The sequence below is a fragment of the Bicyclus anynana genome, chromosome 7 (genome assembly GCF_947172395.1).
Source record: "Bicyclus anynana chromosome 7, ilBicAnyn1.1, whole genome shotgun sequence".
NCBI lineage: Eukaryota > Metazoa > Arthropoda > Insecta > Lepidoptera > Nymphalidae > Bicyclus > Bicyclus anynana.
The window spans coordinates 11,413,205-11,424,893 of record NC_069089.1 but is presented as its reverse complement, the minus strand read 5'-3'; the positions used below and the strand labels follow the sequence as shown (position 1 = coordinate 11,424,893).

At 32.7% G+C, this 11,689-nt stretch overlaps 1 protein-coding gene across 1 annotated transcript; it reads right to left on the bottom strand.

Moving 5' to 3' along the window:
* Positions 1-315: 315 nt before the first annotated feature.
* LOC112057624 (cytochrome P450 4C1-like) lies at positions 316-11,280 on the bottom strand. Its single transcript, XM_052882493.1, has 10 exons — positions 11,121-11,280; positions 10,346-10,438; positions 9,248-9,358; positions 8,529-8,714; positions 5,885-6,081; positions 5,441-5,513; positions 4,475-4,676; positions 4,109-4,260; positions 3,583-3,768; positions 316-774 (listed from the first exon to the last, which is right to left on the bottom strand). The coding sequence occupies exons 1-10, from the start codon at positions 11,278-11,280 to the stop codon at positions 587-589; spliced, it is 1,548 nt and encodes a 515-aa protein (XP_052738453.1). The 3' UTR covers positions 316-586.
* Between the last annotated feature and the right edge of the window lie 409 nt (positions 11,281-11,689).

Genomic DNA, 11,689 nt, shown 5'->3' with positions numbered 1-11,689 from the left:
CAACAGTGTGTTTATTCCACAAATTATGATGTAGTCGTATTTTGTGCTTAAGTTTAGATAATTCAATAATGGGATTTTAGTTAGTTAGTATTTAGTAGGTAGGTAGTAGGTTATTAGTAGTAGTTTGGTTCGTTGTTATGAAATCAGCTACTTTAATAGACCCTACACTAACCCCCGCGTTTTATTTTTAAGCTGCTATGCTGATAAAGTTGCTAGGTAATTATTTTATAGACAAACTTGCATTTAGTAATAGGATACAGGAAAACATTTTCATAATCCGATTTTATTTATTAAAACAAATAAAAATAAAATAAAACCAATTTATTTCAGGTCAGAGAATCCACCGATTACCAATATAAAGCAAATTAAACCTTTAACTGAAATTAGAATTTCAATTGAAACAACTTATAAAAATAAAATATACTTTTGAAAAATCTTAATAGCAAGTGCTTATAGCAAAATTATTTTATGTATCGTTTAATCGATTTAAAAAATATTTTAGCCGTCGTGAGATTTTCAATTCAATTATTTTTTTAAATTAAAAAACAATAAATCGAATCATCAGCACTCGACACAAAAAAGCAAGTCACTCTTTCAAGAGACAAGGTTTTCTTTTTTCGAACTTCACGTAGTACCCTTCAGCTGCCTTCAACATGATGTCTACCTTGACTCTTATGTTAGGAATGGGTCCCTTTTCTGGTTCTCCAATAACTTTATAATTTCGTAATATGGACGTTAGTGCCGTCTTGATTGACTGGAAAGCATACTGATAACCTATAAAATAAAAATTAGAATTAAACCTAGTTTACTAAAAATTCACTAAATTTAATTTTTTCTAGATAGTTTTTTCAATAGGCCACGCTTTCCTGGTAATGCCGAATAACGAATGTTATTCCATCTTTGGCATCGGTATTAAATGAATCGGTATTTAAAAGTCTCCGTGGCGGTAGGCGAGACTTATAAATACCTTGGAATTACGGCAGCACTTGGTATTGAGGCAGGGAATATGAAATAGGTAGATAAAGAACGCTTCTTTAGTCGTCTGATAAAAATCCTAAAAAGTTATTATCAGACGGTAACAATAGCGAAGCAATAATTAATATTAAAAATAATATAATTTTGACTAATATTTTATTAAATTTTGAACTCATTTTTAATATCCAAATCTTAATTTATAAGATTTGAATATTAAACGCCCGCGACAACGTCCGCGTGAAACGTGATGTAAACTTTCAACTACCCCTACATTACCCCTACACTAGCCCTACCCTACCACTACCCTAGCCCTACCCTACTCCTACCCTACCCTACCTTACCCCTACCCTCCCCCTACCCCTTAATTTTTTTTTTTAAATTCTGTCATAAGAACCTTCTGACAATTAGCCGAATCAATAGAGCATTTACCCTCGACCTACTCAGAAACAGGTCCGATTTTGATGATTTTTTTTTGATCATTTTATTTATTGATATTATTTAAAATCAGAAACATTTTGGAGTGGGGATGGAATGATTTATATTATTTAAACAATAATTATGTTATTATATAATAAATAATTAAAAACAAAACACTATCGACTCCAAAAACACAAACATATGCAGGAAATTAATAAGCAGAAGAAAACATTATAATATTTTCTATCTACTTACTTTGAAGCCAATGGTACAATTAATGGGTAGGCAATCTATCCTCTTTTCCCACCTTTAGGATTGGAATTGTTTTCCCAAATCTTTATGGGGCATACTTCGAAATATACCCTTTACAAAAAAAAAGAGTTATTAAAATCGGTCCACTCAGTAAAAAGTTACGCATAGTTTTACATTACAATTAATGTGCAACAATCAATCATCTTCTATTTTCCTACTCTTAGGGTTGAAATTGTTTTTCCAAATTTATATGGAAATATTTAAGGTATATACCCTTTCTATTAAAAAAAGAATTATCAAAATCGAACCACTCAATAAAAAGTTATGCTTGGTTTTACATTAAAATGAATGAGAAAACAATCAATCATACCCTGTTTTTTTGTATTTAGGATTGGAATTGTTTTTCCAAATTTATACGAGACCTACTTCAAAATATACCCTTTACAACCTATAAAGAGTTATCGATATCGGACCACATCATAATAAGTTACGCATAGTTTTATAATACAAAATTAAATTAATGGGGAATATTTTATTAAATTTTGAACTCATTTTTAATATCCAAATCTTAATTTATAAGATTTGAATATTAAACGCCCGCGACAACGTCCGCGTGAAACGTGATGTAAACTTTCAACTACCCCTACATTACCCCTACACTAGCCCTACCCTACCACTACCCTAGCCCTACCCTACTCCTACCCTACCCTACCTTACCCCTACCCTCCCCCTACCCCTTAATTTTTTTTTTTAAATTCTGTCATAAGAACCTTCTGACAATTAGCCGAATCAATAGAGCATTTACCCTCGACCTACTCAGAAACAGGTCCGATTTTGATGATTTTTTTTTGATCATTTTATTTATTGATATTATTTAAAATCAGAAACATTTTGGAGTGGGGACGGAATGATTTATATTATTTAAACAATAATTATGTTATTATATAATAAATAATTAAAAACAAAACACTATCGACTCCAAAAACACAAACATATGCAGGAAATTAATAAGCAGAAGAAAACATTATAATATTTTCTATCTACTTACTTTGAAGCCAATGGTACAATTAATGGGTAGGCAATCTATCCTCTTTTCCCACCTTTAGGATTGGAATTGTTTTCCCAAATCTTTATGGGGCATACTTCGAAATATACCCTTTACAAAAAAAAAGAGTTATTAAAATCGGTCCACTCAGTAAAAAGTTACGCATAGTTTTACATTACAATTAATGTGCAACAATCAATCATCTTCTATTTTCCTACTCTTAGGGTTGGAATTGTTTTTCCAAATTTATACGAGACCTACTTCAAAATATACCCTTTACAACCTATAAAGAGTTATCGATATCGGACCACATCATAATAAGTTACGCATAGTTTTATAATACAATTAATGGGGAAACAATCAGTCATCTTCTGCTTTTCAACCCTTAAGATTGAAATTGTTATTTAAAATTTATATGAAACCATTATCGGAATATACCCTTTCTATTTAAAACAGAGTTATTAAAATCGGACTACTTGATAAAAAGTTATGCTTGGTTTTACAGGAAAATTAATGGGTAAACAATCAATCATACCTTGTTTTCTTACTCTTAGAGTTGAAATAAATCTTTTTAATGTATATAGGACCATGTACGGAATGTACCCTTTATAATTAATATGTATTTGGATTCATTTTTATATATATAGAAGATTACCTATTTTTTTTTAAATAAAGTCACAGATACATAGATTAGTGTCCGCCAATTTATGTCGACTTTCTAAATTTTAAATAAGAACTCACCGCGTTATTGTTGCGGCTAATTCCGATTAGAAGTTTGCGCGAAGTTCACACTGGCTGCTTAGAAACTTACATAGGCGCGGATTTTTTTTAATTACGAGTAGTTTATATTTTAATAATTACCATTTATTTACCAAGGAACTACTACTTCTCACCTACACAATTCCGTGGACCGTAACTAAACGGCATATAGCTACAGGCGTGCTGCAAGTTGAATCGTTCAGGCAGAAACCGGTCGGGGTCGAAATGTTCCGCGTCCGGACCCCAGTACTTGGGGTCGCGATGAGCTCCAAAAATCGAAACAAATATCCCTGAACCACTAGGAATAGTCACGCCTGACGCTGAAAATTTTGAAATGAATAAAATAAATTATAACAAATGACGTACATCTTAAATGCATTATTAAACTGCGCACTGAAAGAGAATATTGATGACCCAATCGAGAGTATTCTCAGCTTCGTTTAATGAGAAAATTGTTGGTGCGAAAATTGGGACATGGAAATCAAGACTGTGGATCACAATCATCGATTGTCAAGTGAGAGTATCAATATCTACATCTCAGTGCAATTCTGCTAAAGATGATTTGTCATATGGGTTATTTAAAATTTATTTATAAAGTAATTGAGCTAATATAGATAAAGAGTGATAAAGAAGAGATAGTAATAAACTAGTGATACCCACGTAAAGTAATCTCTTTTTCCACTTTCCGAAGTATAAAAGGCACTGGTGGGAATAACCTGAAAGACTCTTTTACCACTCTCTCTAAATACTTCAACTTGGGTAAATCTTCTTTCACTAATGGACGGTTGGAATCACCAAACACTTCTTTCAACCTAAAATAGAGTATACTTTTTAATGTTTGATCTGAACTGTAATATAGAGAAATATTTCATGGAAGTGGACTTATTATGACACTTAAAATATATAATATTATAATAAATGCAAAACATCCGCTAGTTATTATATATTTTAAGCGTCTTAATAAGTCTAAAAACATTGCTAACTAGATAGATTCTCTAGATTGTTGAAACCTTAACTTTTACTTACTCTTCATATACCTTTTGCTGAATGTCTGGATATTTTCCTAATAATATGAGAGTAAACGCCATTCCAACTGCAGAGGTGTCGGTTCCAGCCATAATTATAGTTAAAATCTCCTCACGAAGTTCCAAATCTGTATACCCCTTTTCACCACCAGACAAATGTATTAATAATTCAAGGAAAGATTTGTTTTTATAATCACCTAAATCTGCAAATGTATCTATGTTATTCATTCACGTAAATGTAAACCAGATTTGATGGTTTGATGCCGTTTAGTTGTGTATAATAAATACACAAACACACAAAATTATACATCTGTACTAGTCTGTACTAGTATTATAAATTGATAAAGTTTATAAGATTGCAGGCGGAAATCTTTTTTTTATCCCCGAAAAAACTGTTATCATCATCATCACAGTTTTTTAGATTGTGTATAAATTAGGAGTATACCTACTAATAATAAAGCAATTTTCTAAAAGTAACAGGATATCTGCGATCATTGGGTACTTTCGGAGCTACAGGGATTTAAAGAGTCAAATTTTCGGCACTGCTACGGATCCCTGAAAAACGCCTCATACAAAATGGCACGAATTAATGACGTCGTTGATTTGCTGATCGTTAGATTTGTATGGCCATTCAAACAAAATTACAAATATTAGCTTTGTTATTTGTGCGTTTACGTTTATAATCCAAATATTGAAAAATGTAACGTTTAATGTATGGAAGCTAAAAATGTATGAATTTTTTATCTAATTACAATAAAAGAATTTTAGTAGATTTTGAAATTTTATAATCTTATTTATTTTGCAAACATCCAGCCAATCTTTGGTTTTTACTAATTACATAATTTTGACTTTATTTAATCGAATGTCTCTTAAAAATTCAAACATAGTCATCATCCCCAATACGCGGGTGAAATTACGGGGCTAGTTTATAATGTAACGCAAGAAGAGCGCAAATGCTTGTACTTACCATATGGGCTATTATCATTGTCGCATGTTCTTTGTTTGTCATTCTTTAATTCTTTTCGTTTATTGTTGATAATCTGAAATAAATAGATTTAAAATTCTGTAATCTAGGCTACCAAATGATAAAAATACAGTCAATTTATACCCGTAGGAACGAAAAGATGGCTGAATCAGGGTCAAATATCCCAATGAGTATTTTTATTATTTAGAAGTTGTTACCTCATTGTAATAGATGATCACATTATCAAAAAGTTTAAATGTCTTAACTTATTTTTGAACGAGTTAGGCATTCTTCAAATCACTGTTTTTAAGGGGTAGTCCCCTAGGTCCCCTACATACTGCTGTTACTGCTGTTAAGTACAGTTACGAGGTCTAATAGGACCCTAACGCACTGAAAATATGTCAATAAGTCCTCTAGAAATGGTCCCGCAGCGAACGTGTTACGTACCTCATCTGTAAAATCATGTATATATTGAGCACATTTCTGATATTTAGTGTACTTAGGGGACAGACGGAACACCCAATCTGGATGCAGCCACAAATTGCCCATTCTTTCACAGATAATGTTTAGAATTTCCTCCACAAAAGTTAAGAAATGTGAGTTTGCTTTGGACTGCGCATATATTTTTACCCCTGCCGTTGATTCTAAAAAAACAAAATACCTTTTTTTGTAATAATATGCATAAAAAAACATTAGAGTATTACAAGATAAAGGATATAATAATTAAAGAGATAAAAAACTTGACTGCATAAAATATAAAAACCGGCCAAGTGCGTGTCGGGCGACACAATATAGGGTTCCGTAGATTAAGTTAGCGCTTTAATCCTCATTGTAATGAACAAAATATATGTTTATAACGATACCCCACACTAAAGGATAGACGATAAAAAAATTCATCATCACTTTGTATGTTGGGGAGGGACACCAAAAATTTTTTTTTTCAAAATTTTAGTTTTATATATTTATAGACGTAATTAATGTGCATACCCTTACCAAATCTCATATTTCTAGTTTTAACATACTCTGAGTTATCGTACTGATAACTTTATCTTTTTAATTAACAACAGAATTATTATGCAATTTTCGATTTCCAATTACGTTTTTTTAAGTTGGTCGACTATTGCTCTTTAGACAGCAATTGCTTATTAGACGTTATAGTTTTTTTGTAATTTCATTATAATATATCCTACTTTTGAAATTCAAGTATCCATAAACAACCATTTAGCCGGTAGAGGGTGGGGACACTTGACTCTAACAAACATTAGCTGTTAATAGCTTAATATTTTACAAACGGATTCCTAAATCGAAATATGTAATAAGACCCCTTACAACGTTCAAAGATCTATCGAATGATACCCCATATTATGAAATTAACGAGCGAAATAAATTATACCCACTTTACATGTAGGGTAGGTACCCAAAAATAGTAGATTGTTCTACAAGGGGCTGAAACGACCCATTATATACGAGGTATTTTTAAATAGAAAATAAAACCGCTAAATAGAAACCAAGTTTAAAATGGGTTTAGCCCCGCGTGTTACACTATATTTTTCACTACGATTGCGAGAAAATAAAATAATTCTGTACGGTAATTCAATGTTTTATTTTAATTAAAAGTTAAATGTACGAACTTGGAAAAATTTATGTTAAGAGAGATGCTTTTACCCGGTAACTTCATTTTCCGACTGCTGTGAATAATGAGTACGTGAGGTAAACGTAGGAGTTATTAGTTTAAAAACCTCTTCCGTGAGTGAATCAACTCGTTGTTCTTTTTTTCCACTTTTTTCGTAGGTATTTAATTTGTAGGTTCGTTTTGTTCCATCTTTAAATTAGGGTCACCATTCTCAATAGATGAAGACATAACAATTAATGTTGCGAAATATGTAAATTACGGTCACAAATTCACAATTAATTTCTTAAAAAAATCAAGTGTGGATTATTCACAGCAAATTGTTTTTAAATTCTCGCTCTTTAATTTTATTTTTCTTTACTAATATATTTTTTTCCCATGAAGAAATGGCAAAGGTATTAGGTATTATTAGGTAAGGACACTGTACAACCTTGTCTTCAAATCTCGCTCTTTAAATTCGCAACTCAATAAAAATCAAATAAAAAAATAACCGCATTCTACATTTTATTCCAATTTCAAGTTTTATTTTTATCAAACAATCAGGACCTTACCTCTGGCTCGACGCGCGGAGCAATATAACCAAAAGAAGAAGAAGAATTGCCTTACCTACGATGATTCTATTTACGAATAAAACCTCCTTCGTTATAAAGTAAGCTAGTACTTGGCCCCGCTGTGGAGTGGTAATATGACAATGTTTTTGAGCAAGAGTAGTGAAAAATATTTTTTTTTAATTTTATTGTACAACATTGTTCACATTTTCAATGTACATATTCATGCTAATTTACAGCTTTCTTTAGTAATAGTCTCTGCACTAAACCGCGGACGGACGGATGGACAGATGGACTACGGAACTCTAAAAACTGAAAAGTAATATAAACAAGCTCAATCCAGAAGTGTAGAAAGCAATTAGAAAGCAGCCGAAACCAATATTGGGTAGAATTATTTTAGAAGTACATTATTTAATAGGTCACGGCTGTTTTGTTTGTTAACCACCATTAAAATATCATGATTTAACTTGACATTTCAAAAGTGCTTGTACACTAAGCCTAATTGAAATAAATGAATTTTGTTTTTTTTTTTTAATTTTGAATTTTAACATGAAAAAATAAATGGTTGTCTTTTACGCAAAAATCAAATAAGAAATCAAAGTATAGACACATTATACTTATTACACATCATAAAAAATATCGTCTTTTTAATAATAAATACAAAAATCACCTGATGACGAAGAAAGTGTGTCAGTATGTCCGAGATGTCCTTAAACAATTTAGGACTCGCATGCAGGTCTGGTCACTGATCCCAGAACACCGTATGACCGTGCAGACCCGTCGTATAACAACCCTGATCTTGTTGTTGGGGGTTTTCAACACAGCGTGATGATGATGATGATGATGATGAAGGCATTTTATGGGAAGCAGACTTTTTATTTACTGTATAAAATAATTTTGATTTTAAACATACCACATACGGCATCTAAAGAATAAGCTGATACTATCGGCCAAAGGTTAACTGTTCCAGATCCACACATACGTGCCACTTTATGTGTAATATGTTGGCTTTGTTCTGAAAATATTTCTACATAGTTTTCAATAATTTTCGGGCTGAATGCTGGGATTAGAATTTTTCTGCGACGCCTCCAAATAGAAACTGAAACACGTATTCAAGGTACAAAATGCAATGTACATGCGCGCGGGTTAATGTGAAACCTGGCTCTAACAAAGAGTGAATTAATATGTAGACTCGAATGACGTTTGTCTATGGTAATGAGTGCAAAAATGTTTTGATTTATTACTGTCCTATCGAATTTTTGGTCAAGTTCGTTGAAATTTTTCATCATCTTGATGTTTGAATTGCATACATGTTATATTATTTAAGAATTTAAACTTTACTTAATATTCTGCGTCGATTTCGAATTCATTATAATTTTTGACTTTTTTGACGTTTATGACTTGATTTTTATAAAAAATGGTACCGTTTAAAAAATCAAGTCATAAAAATCACTACTCACACACACACTAGTCACTATCAGATATTAATGACGGAGACGTACACCACGCCTACCGAATGCGCTGATTTTTTTTCACAACAATACAGTCCGACCTAAAACACCGACCGATTCGAAAGCTTGAACTCAAAACCTCATATTCTAACTAGACCAAAAACGCAGTTACATGACTCACCAGGTGCGAATGCGCTGCCATTACCCATAAAGTTACGCATAAATCTATTAAGATCATCCTTTTCCAAGCACGTTTTTAACACTATTTCCAAATCCTCCGGGTTCACCATTGCTGAAATATCAAAATCTCTAATAAGGCGAATCAGTTGAGCATTTACCCTCGACCTCCTCAGGAACAGCTTCGATTTTGATGATTTATTTTTATTCAGTTTGTTTCTTGTTATTATTTGAAATCAGAAACCTTTTGGAGTGGGGACGGAATTATTTATATTATTTAAACAATATTTAAGCTATTCATGTAATAAATAATTAAAAAGCAAAACACTACCGACATCAAAAACATAAAAATAAGCAGAAGACAACATCATAATATTTTCTATCTACTGATTAATTTGAAGCCGGTGCCAATGGTACAATTAATGGGTAGGCAATCAATCGTTTGGTCGTCGTCAAATTTGGAAAAACAATTCTAATGCTAAAGGTGAAAAAAGAGCTTCCACCTTTAGGATTAGAATTGTTTTTTTCAAATTTAAATGGAATTAAATATTAAACTTCGAAATATACCCGTTACAAAAAATAAAGAATTATCAAAATCGGTCCACTCGGTAAAAAGTTACGCATAGTTTTACATTACAATTTATGGGAAAACAATCAATCATTTTGAAACTTAGGGTTGAAACGGTTTTTCCAAATTGATTTTTTTAAATGTGTATAGGACCATGTACGAAATGTACCCTTTACAATAAAAAAAGAATTATCAAAACCGGACAACTCAATAAAACGTTATGCTTAGTTTTACATTACGAAAACAGGGGACGATTGATTGTTTACCCATTAACTTTAGTGTAAAACCAAGTCTAACTTTCTATTGAATAGTCCGATTTTGATAATTCTTTTTTTATTATAAAGGGTATATTCCGAAGATAGTTTCATATGAAAAAACAATTCGAAACCTAAAGCTAGGTAAACGGTAGATAAAACATAGGTTATAGTTAGTACAGGTCCGCTAAGAAAGTATTTTGAGACTGGGTCGGATTAAGGAGGTCTAAGGGCGGACGAAGTCACGGGCGTACGCTAGTTTACTAATATAGTCGCTCACCGAAATAAAGTATGTGATTAAGCCACGCTCTAATTACTCCATCATCGGTCTCCATGGCTTCATAGCTAAACTGCTTCAAGGTTTTCATTATAACTGAAATAGTGAATTTGCTTATAACATTCACATAATTAATTATATTGTACTTGCTTAGCCTTCCTGTGAAAAATGTAATGTGATGTGTGATGAGAGCCGCAATAGCTCAACAGTAAGAGCGGTTGGACTCACCATCAAGGGGTGGTGGTTCGATCCACGCCCCGTTGGTCTATTTTCGTACCCACTCCTAATACAGTATTTCCCGGCTAGTTGAAGAGGTATGGGTATATTAGTCATATTTAAAAGTTATGGTAAATATTCCTAAAAAAAAACTGTAGCCTTGCCATTGTCCCTTATTATATTCTATTGGTGCAATTTAAGAAACTAAATATCACGTGTCTCAAACAGTAAAAAATAAAAATACATCGCGAGGAAATCTGCCTACTTAAGAATTTTTTTAGCTCTCTACGTGTTTCACGCGATTTGCCAAACCGCTTTGGGCCAGCGTGGTGGACTATTGACCTCTCATTCTGAGAGGAGACTCGCGCTCAGCGGTGAGCCGAATATGAGTAGATAATGATGGTGATGATGATAAGCGGATTATTTAGTAATTACATACATATTATAAATCACGCGATAATATAAATAGAAGGGGTGAAATGTTTAAATTTTTTTTACGCGAACAAAGTCGCCGTCCTGCTAGTAGTACTAACATAGAATTACTAATTAAATAATAACTTACTTTCAGTACTTCCTATTAATTTATGCGTTACACCAATCAAAGGCAATTCATCTTTCGGATGTGAGATCTTTGACGCCAACTCATACATTCTCCTCCTTCTGAACCTGTATTGTACTGTCCAGATAACTGCTACTAATACCAATACGACGGATAAAATCATTTTTCAATACAATAACTTCATAAGTGTCTATTTCGAGAGATCCTAGAAGAGAATGATTGAACGTAGGTACTACGAACGGTATTATATTAACACCATTTTTTTTGATCAACCTCAACGATAATGATGTACCTAAACTTGTCATCACCCGACTTCGTCGGCCGGTCTCCGAACAAGGCTCCAATCTCGTAACCAATGAATTTAGGGTTAAAGACAGTTAACTAACACTCCCTTTCTTCGCTAGTGTTGTTCTCCCTGCCTAGCCAATGGGACAAAAGCCCACCGGCTAATACGTCGGCCCAGATAAACCCAGGTATACCCTTATAAAAGTATCATCACTATTATCATATCAGCCGATGGATGTAAACTGCAGGACATAGGCCTTTTGTAGGGACTTCCAAACATCACGATC